This window comes from Strix aluco, chromosome 4 (genome assembly GCF_031877795.1).
Source record: "Strix aluco isolate bStrAlu1 chromosome 4, bStrAlu1.hap1, whole genome shotgun sequence".
NCBI classification, from domain to species: domain Eukaryota; kingdom Metazoa; phylum Chordata; class Aves; order Strigiformes; family Strigidae; genus Strix; species Strix aluco.
Genome location: NC_133934.1, coordinates 96305029 through 96327064, shown reverse-complemented (window position 1 = coordinate 96327064; position 22036 = coordinate 96305029). Strand labels below are relative to the sequence as shown.

Genomic DNA, 22036 nt, shown 5'->3' with positions numbered 1-22036 from the left:
AAGTTTTGGGCTTTACGTGCTAATTGCAATTAACCAATGCAAATGCTTGTAGAGGCGCGTGAACAGCGCGTGTAGATGACCTGTAGCCTATTAGAAGATAGATGAGTGCGTGTACGGAACTTAGTAGAATATAAACGTAACCAGGATTGGAAAAAAAAAAAAGATGGACGACCTGATCATCACGTTGGTGTTGCGTCGTTTCTGTTCCCGCACGGAGAAGTAAGGACCCTGGCTAATGGTGACCCCAATACCCCACAATCAGTAAGTGTTGCACCTAACAACATTGCTACAGTGAATGAATATTTTACCCATCATATTTTAGGACAGATTTATGAAGGGCTTATGCTACATTAAAGTGAGTTTTTCAATATATATTATTTCCTACATATTAACCTCAAGAGAGCGTTTCATTAACATTAAATCAGACAATTTAAATTTCTAAATTAATTCAAAAGAGATTTGTGAGTCAGAAAGCCCTTGTTTGATACAAAGAGTGTGATGAGTTTGAACATCATCTTCATACACAAAGTCCTTTGAAAAACATTTTTTTAAAACATTAAGGTTTCTTTTTGTAGCAGAAAAAAAGGAAAAAAAAAAAAGAAAAACCCAACACCCCATGAATGTGATGAATGTGTAGGCTTAATCTGCACATTAAGTTATAAATGAAAAACCACTACAGCCAGGTTCCCCAAATGAAAGGCTACATGAAGCAAAACACAAACCATGATTTTTAAAGCAAATCTTTTGGAACATCTTTCTGATTAAGAGCTAGCTATGAATAGACCTTAACCTGAATGGAGTTTTTAACCCTATACATGACATCTACCATGTCAAAACAACTCTGGTCCATTTTACCTGATTCTATCCCAAAACAGCATTTTTTTCCTGGATTCATTTCTTGATGACAAGCTGTTTAAACACAGAGAACCTATCAAATGTAGTATTATCATCTGCTGCTTTTTTCTTCTAGTAGACACTGCTGTCCATCAGAAGAAATAATTAATGGGTCTATTATGTATGAAAGCGTCATCCTGTCAGTTCAGTGACTGGTCTGAATAGCTCATATCTGCTACTCATTGATGCCATGCGTGCTCACTGTCCTAAGAGATGACAAAACACTACACCCTTTGGGATTTTTTTCCCCCTCTGTTCTAAAGCAGCATTTCACATCTGTGTCTGACAGAAGCATAAGGAGCTGAGAGAGGCAGACCTTCATCATCCTTCACAGAATAATATTGCATGGGTTAAAAGTTAAGACCTGATATCTACTGATCCTGCATATTTTCTACAAAAATCCAAAACGTGGAGGCTACGAAAATGTGTAGGGAAATAACTTTTCAGTGTTGGAATAGCTACAGAAAACAGATGGAATTTACTGGATACTAAATCTTTAAATGATTTTTTTAAATGAATACTTGAGTTAACTGGGGTCAGTGCATTTGCCTTTTTTTTTTTTCTTCCTTTTTTGGGGGGAGGTGGGAGGGTTGGGAAGATGCAAAGTTCACAGGTTCTTTTCTGTTACCTGATTAGGGCAGAATAAACAAAAATGCTGAATGTGGAAGAAATCAGATATTGGAGATACTGGAAATAAACTGGAAATAACCAATACCACAAGACGAAACAGCAGTGAACAACAAGACGCTGTGGAAAAAGAAATCACAAGACGAGAGTGCACAATGCATTTCAAATAGAAAAAAGCTTCCTATCTGCTGAGTGAGTCTCAGTATATTCTGACAGAGCACAGAAAAAGCTTCAATCAAGTATCTCCTAGGTAAGTTTTTATTTCAGATACTGCTTTAATTGTTTATCATATCAATATATTCTTTAATGTATGGACAGTAACACAATTTAAATTTCTTTATATTGAATCTGAAGTTTAAATCCTTCTATAACAAATATTTGATGTTCTTAGATTTCCTATACTGCTCAAATAACAGCTCTCTCTTGATATTAAGGTTCTTCAAAGAAAAACTATTAAATGCTTTCTCTCTTGACTTATACTAGAGTGAAATATTTCCTAAGATTTAAATAATTCAAAATATTTTAATACATATTTCCATGCATGTCTGTTTAAGAAAAAGCAAATTAATAAAAAGCCATGCTTCTGTTAGTATTACCATAAAAACATTTACTGTACTTTATTATCTATTTAATCTGGCAAAGGAAACAACATTTTGCACCACAGCAGTAAATGTAAAAGGGTATCTTTTATTATAGGATAATGAATTTTTGTTTATATAAAAGGATATTAAATAAAGCTAGAAGTGTTGATTAGTTATTTACGAAAGGTAAACTACAGCACATTAAGGAAACAGCATCATGTTAATACACCCCAAGGCACTGTGTACAGAGTTTCAATAAGAAGATTGGACATTAGTGCCCCAGTAAAACTGTAAAAAAAGGTGGTGCAGGTCCCCTCAGTTATTTCACTCATTTGGAACATCCACTACATAAGCCACATGGACATGAATTCTACATGGAAATAACATGTAAAACATTTTAGAATTATATTTTAACATCTAATAGGGCTTGAAAAATAAACACAGTATCTGTTAGTCAGAAAACTACACTTATGAGTCATGGAGAAAGGTACCTATGCTCACACACACAAAAAAACCCACACCCCTTGAAACTGAAAAAGCATAACTAGTTGTATACTGTTTAACACACCATTGTATAGTATCACACTGGGCAAGTCTGTATGTAATATTAGCTTTGAAAATCTACATCTTTGCTCCTACTGTCTTTTACTGGTTTCACACCATTTTTTCTATTTAGTAAGATGTAATATTTCTTTTTCCAGCATTGTTTTAAATATCTTTCCTCTACTTCTCTCTGTATCACTTCCCTCATTTCTATTTAACACTTCTTTCTTATTTAATGTATCCATTAATCCTTTTTCTGGGTTTTTTTCTTTTTATGTTTTGCTAAAATAATCTCTCTCTTGCCTGATGCTTGCTTAAGACAGACTAATTTGCCATTCACAAACACCTCTTCTGAATCCTCCACTTATACACAAAGGGTTTATGAATTTTACCAGGTGCTAGAAAACTAAACTTGCTTGCCAAAGACTGATAGAATACCATGAGACTAAAAACCAGAAGTTAATACTATGCTGAGCCTTGTCTCATATCAAGAGTCAACAATATACTCCCAAAATAATGGAATTCCTACGAGGAAAGATATGTGAAACAAGTTCTGCAGGAGATGGGTCATCTCATGCATATTACTGTGGAATACTTTATATATTTGAAATTCCTCCTTCAAGATCCCACTCTTGACTGCCATGATATGGGGGGAAAAGAAAGTTTCATATTCTCTAAACATTCACACTTAAGTCTTCTGCTTAGTACAGGCAAAGAAGTTCCCATTATTCTAACCCTTTTCCACTTTCCCACTTGCTGTATTTGATGAGAACTCAATGAGAATTTTTGCTAGTGTACCTATCACTCAGCCATTTTGTTATTGACAGGTTCCAGCATTCTCTACATTTCTACAATTTCTGTCCTTTTATTTTATAAGTAACTCCAGCTGATCTCTTCACAACTGCTCGATCAAACATCTCTCAATCTTTTTTCCCTATGCCTCACTTCACATATTACATCAATCCAGTAAGAATTCTTCCCGCCTCCTCACTGCTCCTATACAACACGCACTGATACTCTGCCTCTCATCTAACATACCAGGAAAAAATCAGTTAACAAGTAGGTTCTGTACAATCAAAAACAATATGGCTATAAGTCTCAGTGGCACCAGTTCAAGATTTCCATAACGTGAACCATCAAAGCCTACTACAACTTGGTAACACTTGTAACAAGCAGCAGATGTAATACAGGTTTTGTCAGCTGATTTCAGAAGACAGCTTTGTATCTGTTGAATCTGGTTCGGAGTTTGAAGTAAGAGAGAGAGGAAAATAAAAATTGTAATTCAAGTTTTGATGCTCCAGTTACTGCTCTCACACTGGACAAGTCTTTTTATTGGACATTGTGAGTTTTTTGCCTCCTCTTTTGTAAAAGGTATTATTATGGCTTAAAAAAACCAAACAAAAACCCCACCCAAAAACCCAAACATAACAGCTAGCCAACATGCCTATTTAAGAAAAACCAGATTATTCGATGAAGCTTTCAGAAAAGCTTACTCAAAACTTAGTGTTTCAGAAATCTCTAAACTGAGAGCTGCAATTCAGACTTCTTAAGCTCTCTGTTGAAAATATGAGGGGGCTAGGAACAAGTGGAAAGCTTACTTGTAGAAAGGAGAATTGGATATAACTAATATTTTTTAAGACACTGGATAAAACTATGTAATAGTTATAAAGGAAAAGGTAGATCTTTTTTTTTTTTCAGATGTATTCACTAATAATTTTTAATTTTAGACATCAAGATAAATGTTTTTAAGTGCATTATTCCTCTCACTTACCTTCAAACAATTCGGATGCATTAACAATAAATGAACAGTTCATTACCAAGTTCCAAAATCTAAACCTCTGTTCAACCAGAAATATCACAGGACGTTTCCAAAATGTGTAATTATGCAAAATCACCCTCACCTGAAGGCAGTGAGTAGATACTTATTTTGCATCTTTATCATAATCAGTTTTTCAAGGATCACTAAGCATCTGACAAGGATATATTTTCATTTCCTCTCTGTATTAAGTTGCTCGTCTATGTGAAATGAGTAAACCACATCACAAAATAACTACAGTCAATTGCATAAAGAGAGTACATCTGCTCAGCAAAACGTCACGCATGGTATATACAAATGGAACCCCCTTCCCAACTAATTCAACAGATAACAAACAGTAAAGTGGCATAGCGTGGTTTAATAAACCTGTTAGAAATTATGCAAATGAGACACAGGCCAAAAGTCCAAACTGCCCCTTCTGGGCAGTTATCAGCTAAAACAAATCAATAAGTAGCATTACAGATGTGTAGGCCCACATGTTCCTAAACTGTTGGCCTATCTTCTGTATTCACTTCCATGTCTACTCAAGACTATTATGTTAAAAGTAAAACATGAGATACTTCACTTCCTACACTTCCATCTTTTTTTTTTTTTTAAAGAGATACAACTTACATAACCTAATAGAAAGTAAGGTGTGAAATCCAGAACTTCTGCTCCTAGCAGTTAAATCACTGGCCCAATATGTGTATTTCACCTTGAATTACAGATGAACACAAAACTCACCACAGCTATTTGCATCTCTCTCAAGCCCCTTCATTAAATAATCCCCCACTTCCCAGAGTTATTCTAATGAGAAAAAAGGCACTAAAACACTTCAGGACCATTTGCACTGTAAATACATGCAGGTAATATTATGCAGTATTTTCAACCAGATGCAAAGAGACATCTTCCAGAAAGCCAAATTGACCAGTATTAGTTATATTCATACCCTGTTGTTGTGGAATAAACAGGCAGAGCCAGGTCAGGCAAAACCAGTTTATAGCTACAGGAGAAAATACACAGTGACAGACATTCAGCCCTCTATCAATACAAACTCTGACTTAAAACAAAAGCACGAGGGCTTATATACATTTATGGCAGATAGAAACTGCTTTGTGAAGAGGCCTGATATGGCAAAGAAGCATGTGCAGAGAAGAAAGCTTTGTTACAGCAGATGTAACTGGGTGCTTCTGGTAACTCAAAACCTGCAGCCCTACAGCCTCGACTTACATCTGTTCAGCTCATCCTTCTCTTTTGCTTGTGATGCTGCTGGTCCTTGATCAACTTTTAGGTCCAGCAAGGCCTGCCTCCACATTTTAAACCTAAATTTACCAAATCCTTTATCAGCTCTTCCATTCTTTTTTTCCAGGATTGACATCAAGCACACGGGCCTACATTTACCTAACTCATTTCATTTGATAGCATTTTTTCAATATTCAAGACAGACATTCTTTGGTCTTCTTCAACATTCCTGCAATTATGAGATATTAAAAATACCCATTTGTATAGTCTGTCCAGTTGAGCAGTATTGATGCTTTACAAGGAATTCAACTTGCTACCCCCTTACTATATACTTATATATCAAACAGTGGTGAAGTCAGCAAGCTTGCTGAAAATATTGAAGTTACAGAAAAGCGAATCCTTTACAGGACCCCAATACCTTTCAACAGTTTTGAACTGACACCATCTCTAAATATTAATTTACCAATTCTGCAGATTACAAACAAGGAAGAAAGAAGCACATCACTTGGGAAAGGTCACATCAGATCGAATCAGAGGCTCCATATAGTCCCAAATTCTGCACAACAGTGCCCAAGAGCATAAGTCTAGGGAAGCCTGAGAACAGGGCACACACACAGGGATACTTCCTCAGAAATATTCTGCCAGCCTCTAGCTATTTGTAGTTCAGGGATTTCTTGACCCAGAGATGATGTCTTATTCATAACATAACCTTCAAAGTATTTTTCCAGTTGTTTTTTGAACCTGCACAAAATTTAAGCTTCCACAAGATCCTGTGTCAAACTTCCATATTTAATTATGAGTTACATCAAGAAATACCTTGTTTTGAATTTGCTGCCAGCCAGCTTCATTCAGTACTCCCTACTTCTTGCACTACAAGAGACAATAATAATTTCTTATTCACCATATCCACCCTTCCATGATTTTACAGACATCTACACCATACTGTTCTCAGTCATCTGTCTTTGAGGCTGAAGACCTCTATTCTACTCTACTCATACCATCCTCAGCCATACCTCGAATGTAAATTCTTCCATACTGTTAGTCATCCTGCTGCCCTTTGCTGTACCTTTTCAGTACTACTGTTTCCTTGTGGAGCCCCTGGGATCCGAATCAGAAAAAGCTACATGATATGCCTGTGTCACCCGTTTGTAAAGCGACACCTTAATGTGTTTTCTGATTTGTTCTCTGTTCTTTTCCTAATTTCTAGGGTTCATTGCTTTCAACTAGTGAGTAGTAACAATCACCTCAGATGTCTTTAAATGTGATACGGGACTATTTCCACATACACACACACACACACACCAAGTACATCACTTAATCTTCATCTGCACTGAGTTTAATCTGTCATTTGTGTGTTTTTTCTGCAACTCTCTACAGTCCTCAGGCTATACAGAATTAGAGGGGAATTAAGATGCACACTTTTAACAGTGAAGGTAACAGCACATCAGATCAATCCAAGAGCCCAGTGGGACAACCTTTCAAAAGCTCTGGGGGACTCTGTCACTGAAATTGTTTAAACCAAGACTGACAATAGCTTTTGACAGTAGCTATATTAAGAGATTTGCCCTAATTCAACCAATAACTGGTTCATAACTTTTTTTTTTGTTATGACTGCTCATGTTATCCAGAAAAGTTCACCTGATCACAGCTTCTTTGGCTTTGTAATCTATGAATTTTACTGGCTATGCTGGGGTTAACCTTCCATGTACAATTACTTACTAGAGAGAACCTGGTCCACTGTTCTTCAAGTCAGTAGAGGATTTGAGTTGTGGAGAGAAAAACCAGCAAGTTTCACTTCCTCAAATTCACCCCAAACCTTACTGAAACTGATTTTTTATGTTTGCTATTTCACATGTTTTGCAAGTTAAAAAATGAAGGAACTGTAATTCAAACATGTTTGTTGGTAGTATTTTACCTCTAACTTCCAAAAGCAAATAATGGAAAATATTGTGCCACCTAACTATTAAAATTATATAAATTTTTACAAGTGTCACAAGGAGAGGAGGAAATGGAACCATTTCTAAGTTTAGCAGTGCCAAGCTGTCAGAATTCAGACACAGAAAAACAGACTCTAGAAAAAGTAATTTTCTTAAACACCTATACATACTCTCCTTAATAGGCTGTTCAAGAATTCTTTTACCTATTGTAATGTAAATTAGATAAATCATCCCTAATGCCATTATGTGGACGTCATCTCTTCCTGACTGATATCGTAGGTGTACGCTATCACTGTCACCAAAATATACCTTGTCCATGTTATATTCTCCCTGGATTAAACTACTGTGCTTTCCTTTCATGATTAAATGAATTCTAGTCACACAAAATTACATTCTCAGTGTAGTTGTTCAATGCCTCAGTTTTCAGAAATGCATTACAGCAGCTTTTTATCATATAGTATAGCTTGCTCAGCAAGTTATTTTTGTAACAGAACAAACTTATTTCACAAGTCTTTTTTGAATGAAATAATTTCAATTTACAACCAGCCTGGGAGATTGACAGACTTCAGGAATATAGCTCAGATTATTTTTTCTAGATACTTAGAAAAAAATCATTGTCTACAGCATCCGTCACCACCGTAAAGCATTTGCAATTGTGAGGTAAAAATTCTTACATCTCTCTGCAGCTTTATTAAATTAAAAAATGTCCTTCGGGGTTTTTTTTTATTCATGCAAAAATTTAGATCATAAATACTCTTTCCCTCTACCGAGCAAGTCTGTAAACACAGGTCTTTAATTCATACTCCAATTTTACTTCACAAAGGGGTTCCACTGTTCACTTCCTCTGTTTCCTATAACCACCACAGCAGTAGAAAATGGTAGTATGTTAAAATACTTTAAGGTAGAAAGGTTTGCAAAAAGACAACCCCCAAGAACTGTTATATGACTCTACTATTAATAAAGGAACAGCCAAAAGAAAATTGTTAAAGTTCAGAGGAACAGATATGATAAACTGAAGTACTGACACTAAAATAATCACTAGGGGTTTTGTTGCTTTGTTGTTGGGGTTTTTTTTAATATGAAGATAACATGACCAAACCAAACACTTTGGAGATTTAAAATGCTTTGTCTCTAGTTAAATGTTACTTTACACAGAGATATTTATAAAGATCAATTTTCTCTGACAAGCTAAAGTGTGCTTGCAAGTTACAGGTATGAGATCTGATGCTTCCAGATTACATTTCTACGAGTTAATTTAGTCATCTCATGTAGCAATTTTCCTCAAGTGACTAGATTGTTCTTCTCAGAAATTTCTACTCCTCCTTTTTTCTCTTCCTCCTCCTCTCTTTTCATATTCAAATACAACTCAGAGAAATAAAGTTGTCTGCGGGATAGAAAGAGGATATATAAAAATAAGAGTAAGCAAACACTTAAGGCATTATGAAATGAACAACAGAAAAAAGGTAAAAGAAGAGGCAAACAGAATCATGTGGAGTTACAGAACACAGAATTTAAAGCAACAGAGACTGTAATCTCTTATTTGCATTTGAGAATTGACTTGCTGTCAATATTCTAACTGCAAATGTACATTAAGATAAATCAGAAGTAGGCATCTGGATTTAATCCAATACATATGCATGCTACCACTGAAAAAGGAGCTCTTGCTTCCTTCTTCCCTTACTACGACCAATACCAATCCTAGTATTTCCCTGATTCCCCAAGATCTTTCCCTTCTCACCAGCTGTTCCATTTCAAGTTCCTGCCAACTTTTTTATACCATTCATGCAGTCAAATCAGGCAACTAGATCCGTATCTGGTGGTGGGCCAAATTCATAATATCACAGAAGTGTCTTTCAAACTTACTTCTTCAGAAGACGGGAGTGATCTTAACTTGTTATCAAAGGCAAAATATAAAGCAACTTCAAATTCATTACATTTTTATAGATAAGAACTCCACAGCTGCATAACAAACAGAACAACAAAATCAAACACTCCATAAAATCAAGAGAAGCAGAGACATGCAAGAAACAAAACACAGACATCCACCAGGCTCCTCCTACGAACGTACAAAAGGAAGAGAAAATCCAAAATAAATTACAGCTGCTTTCAGAAGAATTCATGTTTTAGTAGTGACTGACATGATGGCTAAAGCAATTAATAATTACATCTACAATTGCTTAGAGATGAAAAACATCATCAAATGAAGTCAATTCAGCTGGTAACAGCTACAGGTTTTTTTTCTCTGGTATTTAATGCATGGGAGCAGGGCAAGTCAATACAAGTCCACTTTTTGCAGCTGGAACAAGCAATGTTAGCCAGTCCATTTTTGGGCAAATGAAAGTATTTTGTTACTTGGGGTAAAAGTCAGTTTCTCCCCTTACACGGAAGTTATTTTTTGCACCCACTCCCATTTGAAGTGACAGGTGACACTGGAAGATGAAAGGGAACATGCAAACACCTTTGACTCTCACTGTTGCGCCAGTGGCACCATGTCCCCTTCAAACAGATTAAATAAAACCACTAGTAAGTACTGGATACAATTCCTTGTCAATTTTTGTCCTAGGGGTAACATAGTCCTGAAAAGGGCACCTGAAAAGTGCAGCAAATATATTGCTTTCTTAAATGGAAAAGCATGCTTTTCAAGTGAGAAGGTAAAAGGGAAGTGTATAAAAATTAACCATGTCTGAGACAGAGTGAGAGATGGAGAGAGAATGAATGCTCCAGGCCTTAAGAAAGGCTTCTGGAATAATTAACAAGCACCTACAACTTGCTCCCTGCATACAACAAAGGTGACAAGGAGCAGGGTTTGTTGATTTTTCCGGAGACAGATCAAGTTAGTAGTCTCTGAAGTAACGTGCAGAGACCTGTGACAGTTGGCAATACTGAAGGTCCCAGACTATAAAGACTTTCTCAAAGGATCCCATTTGCATTTTAGAGGTTTTGTTCCAGGTTGATGGATGACTTATCCCCCAAAATGCAGCATAGTATTATGTGGAAAACCTGGATAATGAACAAAGGACAGCAATGACGTCTTTAGACTAACCTAATATTGTTGGGTTGGGTAAGCTGTTTCAATTCCCAGTCATTTTCAAACTAATTGCCCCCACCCCCAGGGCCCAAAGACACATCGTGACAAAGCCCTGTGCAGACAGCAAGATACTCAAGTAAGATGTAGTTACTGGCTTTCAGAATGAGTCTGTCTTCCAATCAGATAGGGTAGCAACATGCATCAAGAAATATATCTACATGAGAAATTCAAAACATCTTTTTTGAATATTCTTTGCCTTTGAAGGCTGTTTGCCTCTTCAGTTAAGCACAACTTCTGTCTTGCTAGTGTCACTCTTATTTCTGTGTCTAAGGACTTCAGTTAAGAAGTGGGTTAGCCCAAAGCAAATCTTATGTTATAAAAGCCATTTGTCATCTGTCACGCTGAACTCTATCTTCTAACAACTTCAGAAACATAAAGTACACCTAGAGGAAAAAATAACTCTAACAAGACTCCATCAGTAAAGAAACCAGGGCAAAAGTGCTGTTTTCCATTATAACCACTTTGGTACACTTCCTTGGGCATCAGAAATGTGACGATGAAGACTACAAACAGGGTATCTTTTCCTGAAAGAGTACAAATTGTATAGACTTTCTCTCTGGGACTATTACCCTTGCACCCCCCTAGCACTTTATTTACTCAGAGAAATCTAACCCAGTCTACCTCCTATTACCACTGAACTGTCAAAATAAAATACTTAGTTTTCCAATACCTCCATTCTACCAGCATTTTCCCACCAGAAAGTTAACGAAGTGTCTCAAATGAAAATTTCTTTGCTACAAATAATTACAATTATGGCCTCTAGCCTTTATGACACAAAAATGAGCAGAATATCATCCTATTAAAGCACTCCCATCTTGAATTAGTTCTTCCACCCTGTTCCCTTACATTTTGTAGCTAGCTGATACACACTTTCAGTGACACATTTTCTGCATGTTGAAGCACACGCACATATTCAGGAAGAAAATACCACATTATCACTGGCTGTTTTCAGTCAAGAGCTTAAAAAGAAATAGAGAGAGTATGATCGGCTTCACAATCCAAATTATCTGCAGCATATTCAGAAATACCACGCTTTATAAACTGAGATGATGAGTGTGTACTGTCAAAGGAAGGTCATCTGATTCACATTCCAGTAAAGGTTGAAAATGAGTCAGAACCAAAGAAAACATAATTCCTCCCCACTCGCACTCTATTCTGTCCCTCAAACATGCTTTTTATTAAACGAGTTTCTAGTTCACAATTTTACACATGCAGAGAGTTTGGTTTGCAAGCAAAGACAACAGGTCGGAAGAGTTCCCTTAAGGGTGGAACAGACAGTTAATACAACTCTTGTTTGGAAACAAAGACTTTGGCAAGGCTCAATATGCCTTTGACATTCTTCATGAAAATTACTTAAATCTAGGCAAAAAATAAGCCCTTTAGGAAAAAAAAACAAACCACAAACCAAAAACCAACAAATCTTTTAAGTGGTCAGAAGAGCCATCTTCCTACACAACAACCAGAAATGCCAAAGATGTCACTCCCAGGAGAGCTGAGAGCGAACAATAGGCAAGAGAACACAAAATAGAAGAGCCAACATGTGATTTGGATAGGTACAAAAATATGGGGTGGGGGAAGGATCGAGAAAATGTAGACTAGAAGTTGGATGTAGGAACTGGGAACTCTTGACCAATAGGATGAGATCAGGGAAAGAACAATGGCAAAATTAATAGCTGTGACTCAGAAAGCATTAAAAGGAAAAGGAGAAGGACTAGGAGAGCCCAAGCCATCAGTAGCAAACATGAGGAGGAATTCGAGAACCACAAATAGGATAAGAAGAAAAGAGGAGCTGCAACTGAGATTAAGGAAGAAATAGGCACTCTGTGTCCTTTAGAGCACTGCTTACTTCACAGCCCTTCTTTCACTCTAAAACCAATGTTTAGAAGTAGCACTGCTCCCTGCAAACAAACTTCTGAGAATCTTGCTAGAAGAATAGGTCTGTCAGTCTCTGCTGATGGTGGTTCACATGGAGTCTGATCACAACACTGCTTTGGAGCATCCGTCAATGAACAAGGAAACATTCCTATCAGTTATTTTGTTTATCAACTGATACTAGAAATAAATTTATCCTTATGAGAAATAGAACAGTAAATGAAGTCTGACTTCTGCAATTAAACCAACCTGCTACACCCGATACTCTTATCCTTACCATAAACAAAAAATTTGGGGTTTATAGAATTTTATAAAATTTCTATTTTTTATTTCTTTCTCTCATGTAGGCTGCTGAGAGATGGACCAAAAGTATTACAATTAAGACAAACACAGCTCCTCCAAATCAATCATCATCTTTTAATATTACCATAGAAGTAATATCTACTAATGTCATTATTGGAAAAGAAACAATACTTCGCGGGCAAGCAAAAGAAAGTCCCTGCTCTAAAAAGCAGGTGATTTAACAACAGCTCAGGACCCTGCTCCAAAAAGCTTACGGTCAAATTTAGGTGATTTAACAGTGGTTCAGAATCAGAAGTATAAAAAGGAATCCAAAAGAAAAGATTAAAATCAAAAGTAATATACAGCAACAAGGAATATCACAAAGTTCATGGAGTAAAAAGAAAATTTGAAAGAAGGGGGAAAGGCAGAAAATAAGTTAAAAGGAGTAAAAATAGAAGAAAGGGAACAGGAATGTAGTGACAATAACATACTGAATTTTGAAAATGAAGACTGGAATACTAATGTACCGTCTGAGTACAAGACTCAGAGTAATTAATTTTTGGTTAGGGGATTTCACTGGCAGGAAAGTCAGAGATGACACTGTGGCAAAAATCTTAATGACCAACATGAGGCCTAGTCAGACAGAACTGGTTTTAGGGGTATTACAGAAACAAAGCACATGATTAAACAAGAGAAACAGTGAATCAGGTGAGCAGACATTTTTATCTAGCTCTCAAGCCTACAAATTCAAGTAGCAGACATGACAACAGCAAGACAGGAATAAAGACAAATTCTTTCACATTTAAACTTACTAATTTGTGATTTCATAACCTAAACATACTTAAACACAATTCAGCAGAAATACTGTCAATATATAGTAACAGCAAAAAATTAAGGCCCAAGATTAGAGAAGGATGTTGGTCAGAAAACTTTATAAATCCAGAAATCTGAAACTTCACAAAGAAATAAGTGCAATCAAGGTGTGAAAAATTTAAAAAAAATGGGAAAAAGCTTACCACAGTGATTTTAATGGGAACAAAATTTAACCCCTTCAGTCTGTGAATCTTACTCTATTCAATTCTAAATCATAAAGCATACAAACCTGTCTGAAACTCTGAAACCTTTCAGAATTATATTACTTACCATTAGTTTTGCAGTACTATCACTAACACATACATGGTCACATAGTTCTAAGATAACAGAATGTTAAAATGAAAATAAGAAATGTTATCCTACATTTATACGCATTCAAGTCATGGAATCACATTATACTTCTATACTTCAATCATACAGTTTTAGTTACATTTTAGATAAAACTCAGGAGGAAAAAAGGCACAGATATGAAAGTATATATAATGAGCACAGATTACCTATTACAGGAAAATACATTTATCAAGAAAATGTAATTAATACTTAAAATCTGGCACTTCCTATTTTTAGTTCAGTCAAAAAAAAAAAAAAGGACAGCTTGTCTGATTAGAACAAAAAAGATGAATTTCTGTAATGTTAGGAACAGTTCAGGAGGAAGCAGTGAGCAGATGGAGAACCAGCTTCCACTGATGCCAAGTCCTGTGATTTTACTGCAAATCTTTATTGTGGAAGGTTTTTTTTTTCCTGTTTGTTTGGGAAAGTTACTTTGGCTAGGGAGGAGAGAGGGAGAGGGGGAGAGGCTGCATTTTTGCTGATTTCCGATACCTACAGGTATATAAACCAGCAGTATCTCTCAGGTCTATCAACAAGTCCAAAGCTGCAGAGCACCCAGGGCATAACTGTCACAACTAAAACCTTTGCAAGTGAAAAAGAGACCATTTGGATAAAGAGTCTCCACAGATGGAAAATGGTATCTAGCGCACAACCATCAAAAAGGAAAGTAAAGTTCTGATGTGCTGGAATAGGGCTAGAAGGAGATGTGGGAGAGGAAAGCACGTCAGGGAAGCTCAGAGAATGTTTATGGAATGAGGTAGCAAAAAAAGAACACGAGGAAATATGCAAATGAAGTACATGCCCTTAATTGTTTATTTCAGGAGTGCATATACTAGGAATATTCAAGTGACCTATTACCAATCCTTAGTTGCAACAGTGTAATCTTCTTTCAAGACCAGTAACCTGGTACTAATATTTTAAAGCTGTTGATAAGTAATAAGAAGTAAACAATACCTCTGTGTTCTACACAGAGCTCATGTCACCTGGTGAACAGAAAGGATATGAAGTTTTGCATCTGTTGACTTTCTGACCAAAGAAGATGCACTAGTTGAAAACACATTCCACACACAGTCATAAAGACATGCAAAAAATAATTAAAAAATACTTCTCACTACTTTTTGCACAGAGCAATAATGCTTTCAGAGCTGATAAACAACAGTTCTTCATTAGTCTAGATATCTCAATGGTACAAGAAACAAAGATGCAGAAACAGAGTCCTATGGACACATGTGGACAGAAATAATTTCAAGTAACAGACATACAAAATGAAACGTAGTAGATGTTGGCAAATACCACTGGAAAGTGGGACCCCTTATATATACAGTAATCCAAATCAACAATAAGGCAGTTCTGTAAAGAAAAGTGATTTTCTGCTATTCTCTAGAATTTTAAAACTCAAAGGATTCTTTTTTAGCATCCGAACAATGCCCTGCCATTGCCATTCTTTTTGTTTGAGCAGAATTAGCATCGAAAATAAGAAAACTCATTTACTCTTCACTGTACTTTTTTTTTTTTTTTTCAAATCTCAGATTGAAAAATTGAAGGAAAGCCTATTTTTAACACAAGCCTTGTCCTACAAGTTAATCTGTTCAGCTTTTCCACGACAGTCAATCGTCTTCTGTATACTGCTAATTCTCATGTATGTATCGATCATGAAATGACAAAAATGCAGCAATCTATTGCAATGGGGGTATCAAAATTAAACAGAGAGGCCCAAAAAGCAAGAGGTTAAAAAAACCCAAAGCAACAGGGTTTTAGGGAACAGAAAGTAACTGCTACCTCACAATTGCTATACTTACTGTTCATTACTGTTATGCTCCACTGACTGCTCTTTTTATTCCACATTTTGTATTGCATTCAAGTGCCTACAGAAATTATACATAGTCTTACAATATCAAAACCATTCTGCCAGTTGTGGTTGATCTACACAGCATTTCTCTTTCTTACCCTTTAAGGCCATCAGAATTATGCTGCCATGGCCAAAAAAACAAACGGGAAAAAATTCATGTCCAAAATTACACATTTTCATCTTGACAATCATATCCTGCAACTCAGCAACTGTTATTGAGGCATGTATGTTGGCAGCTTTTGGCTGCTGTACTGGTAATTCCTACCACATTTAAAGGAAAGTGATTGGGTCCCTGGATACATTTTGATCAGCTCTGTAATGAGATTTTAAAAGCGTATTTTTAAACCTAAAGTGTCTATTCACAGCCAAAAACCTAATGAAGGACTTAAATCTATTTTGGGACACTTAACCCTCATCAGTCAAAAAATGAGGGCAGCTCTTCAAACATGGCAAGATTCTTCTAGCAAAGTAAGGCTATCCTATCACTTCCACTTCTCTTGTTCTTTACGCTTCAACAGTATTTTTACTAAATTGATTCAAGACATATTCCCCCAAGGCTTCACAATGGACTTGTAGTTTACATCAGCTAGACATCAAAAGCAATACAGAAAAGTTTGCTTTGCTATATTCAAGGCTAATTAAATATATATATAAAATGCCAAAAAAAAAAAAGGAAAGAAACAGACTTATCACCCTACTTTACACACAAATATAATAAGCCCTAACAAAGAAGCTCTGTCAGGCTAGTGACATCAGCTGTTATCAAAGCCACCTGGCAGTTCTTTCTTAAAACTATTTTCAGCTGCTTTTTTAACTATTCAGTCTGAAATTTTCCATGTCAATTGTCCGCTTCAGGTAGTTTTTCTTCACCCTCGCCTCACCACCACCTTTCAAAAAAAGTCAGAGAATGGCTGGCACATTTTTCTACCGTGAAAGGACCTGAGAAGAAAGCCCTTGCAAGTTCTTCCTTTGAAAAACTGTAATCACTTTCCTGCCCTGAATCAGTAACTTGAAATCAGGCTGAACAATGTTTTCCAATGAGAGACATACACTCTGCTCATTTTGTGAAAAATCTGACCTGATTTGACCAAGCTACAAGCTTCTAGAAATCAGAGTTTGTAGATATTTTTTGGCAAGATCTGCTGCAGCTTAACAACCAATCACCAAACAGTCCATCCTCAGTGACCTCTTGTATGTCATCTCAACATGCAACGCAACTAAATTAAGTTTCCTCTAACCTTTGGTTATGAGTGAAGAGCCAGATATTCACTGTAAGAGAAGTCTTCATTTAACAGGCATTAGGTACAACACTGAAGAAGTGGTGTCACCTTGAATATTTCTGCAACCTCACCTATGCCGATATCCCTACCATAGTTGAAAACAGTAGCCTGTCACTTCATATTGTTGGGTAACTGAGTAGGATTTAGGGTATACTGACAGGGCATGTGGAGCGAAGATGGAGAAGACAGCTTGTAGTGGAGACTAGAAATGGAAGCTTGAAAGAACAAACTGGAATTGACTACAAGTGGGAAGAAACTAAGAGGAACACAAGAAGAAAATGTGGTAGTGGATGAGATTAAAATTAAGACAAATGAGCAATCCTAGGCAGAACAACTCAGAACTGGGAATCACCAGGACTGGATAGAGCAAGGGACAGAATATTCTGACAGAGTTGGATTTCAGTGAATATATGTGGAAGGGAGTGGCTCACAACAAAAGACTGAGAAAAGACACACCACCAGGAATCAGGAGCACAGACAACAAGAAAAATCAACAGAAGCAAAGGAGAGTGAGAAGAATTAGTAGGCAGGCAAAGGCTGACAGCAGAGAGACAAGGTGCAGTCAGAGATGGTCTGGGACCAGTCAGGCCTAAATATTTGATTGAAAAGACAGAATCAGTGCTGCACTGGAGACTGGCTTGAGGCAGGGACAAGCTGGAAGTACAGGGAAAAAAAATTTAAAAAAAAAGCATGTGTCTTCAGAAGCTATTGAAAAACATAAAGTACCCTAAAGACTTCTCATCCTCTGCAAATATCTGCAAACCCCTTCCTCCCTCTCTCAGAAAAAATATCCCACTTTCCTTTACTACTGATAAAAATACAGTATAAACACCCATAACTCTTGTTACTTTCTTAATTTAAGCAACAATAATGTTCATGTACTAGTTTTAAAAGCTCCAATCCTGCTAATTATCAACATGACACCAATATCACAGAATATTAGTTTTCTCATTTTGTTATGTTTTGGTTGATTTTAACTGAAAATTACATGTAGAAGCACATTTACAAAACAAATACCAAGCTTGGAACTTTAATTCCTTGGACATCAGGAATTTCTCCATTTAACTCTGTCTATTAGCATTAATTCTGTCTTTATTACTACATTATCCCAAACTATTTTTTCTACCCTATCTCATTCAATTTACAGGATATTTTCTGGGAATAAATCCAAGTTGCATCTTGAAGGATGGCATTCTCCTTAAAGACCCTGCTTTCAATATTATGGACCTAAATGTTACATAGGAGAACAGGTTTTTAATCTGAGCTTCTGCCAAAGGATTCTTAACTGGCTGCATTAATTACATTGCTGTGTATTAACAGTAAATTGCAAGACCTTTCCAAGCTTTTGCATTCATGAAAAATGACACTTTAACTCCATTCCCTCTCCAGTACTCCCCTAACTGCTTGTTGCAATTGAATTGGATCCATTGTGAAACTTCAGAATGCTAAACAGCAATATACTAACAGAAGTCAAAATTATAAAATAAAGCAGAGATGCAAGCTTCTTCTCAGACCACTAGAAATAAAGATAACTGCATTCTCAGCTTTCGCACATAAGCCAAAGAAACCATATAAAGAAACTCCCCAATACACACTGCTTTATGTGACTTCAATAAATCTGCATTATTGTTTAGAAGATACTTTCTTCCTCCTCTGAAAGTACTTTATTTCATTGCTGTTTCTTACCAATTTGTTTTAATGTCAAGAACAGTCATAATATATCCTAAAATAAAGCACTCTTTAAATGAAAGATTTACAATTTTTAACTAGTAAGAATACTAACTAACAGGATTTTCATTTTAGTCATTAAGAGAATCTACAGAGTATAATAAATGGGTTGGTAATAACTGTATTGGAGTATAACTTACCAAAAATGAAAATTAGTAGAAATATTTAGTATTTCCTTATAGACTCAGTTCAAAAATACTATTCATCAGAACATTTTAAAGATATTCGGAAGGCTAAGTATAGAGATATTAAAGTTTGTTTTAAAAAGCTGAACCATGGCAACATGAAGCTCAAGGTAGGTCTCTTGATTTAAAAAGCTTTGAGTTGTGATATCTACTTTGCTCTCCAGGCTATGTTACCTATCCAGCTCTGAGGTCCATACCAGGCATGTGGACTCCAACGATGTTTGCCATGCAACAATACCATTCAGAGAAGTCAATACATATCTCATGATCCTATGATTAAGACTGGAAATTTAGGCCCAATTCTGCAATGTTCATGCAAAACTGAACTTCAGAAATTGATTTTGGCACAGAGAAAGAAAGATCTGATCCTTGTTTCTTTGCTGTAGATAATTTCTAACTTACCCCTCCAAGTTGTGGCTGAAAAATCCAGTTATTTAGATTTGAGAGATTTCAGAGCTTCCAAGTTGCTCAAAAAAACCCTGTAATACATTGTTTGCAGCTTTTTACTGAATGGTATTCCAACACAATGGCACATCAAGAGTTTCTAAAATAATTTTAGGTAACTGGTTTTTGTGCAACTGCCTATACTATTCACGTATAGCTAAAAAAATAAGATCTAGTACAGCCTATCCCTCCACCTCCTCCTTCTATTATCTCCTTTGAAGAGGGGAAAACAACTGAGCTTTATTTTCAGGGGAGTAACCCTTGCTATTCATACACACATCTGTACAGTGCTGATTACAAATCTTTGTCAAAACAAACAACAGCAAGCAGCTGTTTGACTGCTTTGCTGTGTTTAGCCATACTAGCAACCTTCTTTGTTTTCTGGAAAAATGGGCTGCTCCCATGGAGACTTTGAACACTCCTAAATACATCAATGGCAGACTTAGAGGCAGATAGGAATGGTATTCTAGGGTCCTGTTTCATCATCAAGGACAATAGCCAGAAAAGCAGTAATGTTTCAAAATGAAAAACTAAAAAACTATCTATAGAGCAGAAAATGCTTACCTGCTGAGCTAAGCAAAACACTGAAGTCTGTTCCTCTCTGTGATTCCCCATATTCACTCCGTCCCTCTTTTTCTGTATCCTCATAGCGGCTCCAGTTGGAAAAAATCTTTCTTCTTGAATACCTTGTCAGTTCTTCCTTCTCTTCTTCCTTTCGTGATTCAGTATCATCATCCTCTTCTACCTGTGACATTTAAATGGACAGTTAAGCCACTGCAACTCAATAGCATTTTGTTCTGTATTTAAACAGTCTCAGTTTAAGTACAAACTCTAACACACAGAAAGACAAATCAGCCTGGATCCTGGTCAAAATTTTAGATCAGGTGCTACCATCTTCCTGAACTGTATGTAATACATCAACAGTATAATTAAAAGCACCTAGTGAGGCTTCAGTTCTTACAGAGGTCAAGCAGTGACACTGATGCAAGTTCCACTGGTTTCGCTCCTATTCTGGAAGCCCATAACGAACACCTTCCTTCCTGAAACGGAGAGTAATGTGTAGGGAGCAGAACTGAGAATTTAATCACAATATCTCCGTCCAAGTGTTGCAGTGATACAGATGATAACTGAAACAACTGATGTTTGTAGAGCAGAATAGGAAGAAGATAACAAATACTGCAGAAAAACATCCGAAAGGGTGATCTATGTAAGAGTTTCCATTATAACCAACTACAGGGTCTTAACTCAAGTAATATGGATAAATTCATCAAATTATTTCCTTCATGACAGCCATTTTATGGAAACATACATGAAAAAATTAAATAGACTGCTGGCAGTCAATCTACTAGCCCAAAGTCTTGAAAAGCTGTAGGGTCAAAAGAACTCATTGCAGAGTCAGCTTAAGACACAACCAAAATAGGCATTTGCCACAAGTAGTCAACAGCCATGGAAAAATCTCCCCTCCCTTGAATCCTCTGTATCAACAGAGCTCTCCTCTCCCAGAGCTTGGGGTTCAGTTGGAATGACTATCGGTTCAGAAAACAGAAAGGTTTGCTTCCTGGAGGAAGGAGCACTCAACAGGCAAGAGGAGAACTGAGAACAACCAGAAAGGTTCTGCACAAGATACTTTTTGCAGAGGTCTAAAGCTCTGAAGAGATTGGAGTAAGGGAGTCAAGAAAGAAGAGATACCCACTGTGTCTGCTCCCAAACATTCCTGCTGACAGCTCCGCTCTCTCTTCTCTCCTTTACTCCATCCTTTCACAAACCACAGTGTGCTGCCACCATAAAATTAAACTTTACTGTCCCAACAAATAAGTATATTCTTCATAATCACAGCAGTGAAATTCAAATTTATCTACGCTGCTGTAAAGCTTAAAGCCATCCCCATTCGGTCTAAAATAATTTAAAAAGCAAGCTACCTTTTGGTAAGTCAGTACATATCCATAAGCCAAAGCACTCTTACAGCTCACCACCAGACACTGGCTTTAAGGAGGACCTTGGCTTTGACAGTTTAAAACTAATGTAATCCTGAAATAAATGTGAAGAGCAATTATTTATGCTTAAAAATACCCCCTTGTAAGTGAAGAGCTGCAACATCTTGTTCAGAAAGATTACTGAAATCTCTAGTAGTTACTGTGTTTCTAAAACATTAGGGTTTTTATAAGCACATACTGTGGACTTACATACTGGTACAACATTGGATAACCTGGTAAAAACAACTGCACAAAGCCACTATCAGGAACAAACCACCATCACTTCATTAACTTGTTTTATAATCGGTGAGTTACTTTCATAGGTCAAGAAAGGACATAGGGCCATGCAACTCATGTTTTAGACTGGTTTTAGAAATCCATCGTGAAGAAGGCTTAACTAGTCTGCAGAAAATTTTGTAGTTACATTTTGGCTCAGCTAGACAAAGACAAACTGTTTAAGATTTTCATGTTCCTTTAGCATCCAATTACACAACAGAAAAAACCCCTATCAAC

At 36.5% G+C, this 22036-nt stretch overlaps 1 protein-coding gene across 1 annotated transcript in view; it reads right to left on the bottom strand.

The window, feature by feature from the left end:
- Positions 1–22036, bottom strand: part of AVEN (apoptosis and caspase activation inhibitor) — a 103695-nt gene that overhangs the window by 59098 nt on the left and 22561 nt on the right. Inside the window, exon 2 of the mRNA XM_074824481.1 lies at positions 20115–20295. Coding sequence (XP_074680582.1) covers positions 20115–20295 — 181 coding nt within the window. The remainder of the gene's footprint in view (positions 1–20114; positions 20296–22036) is intronic.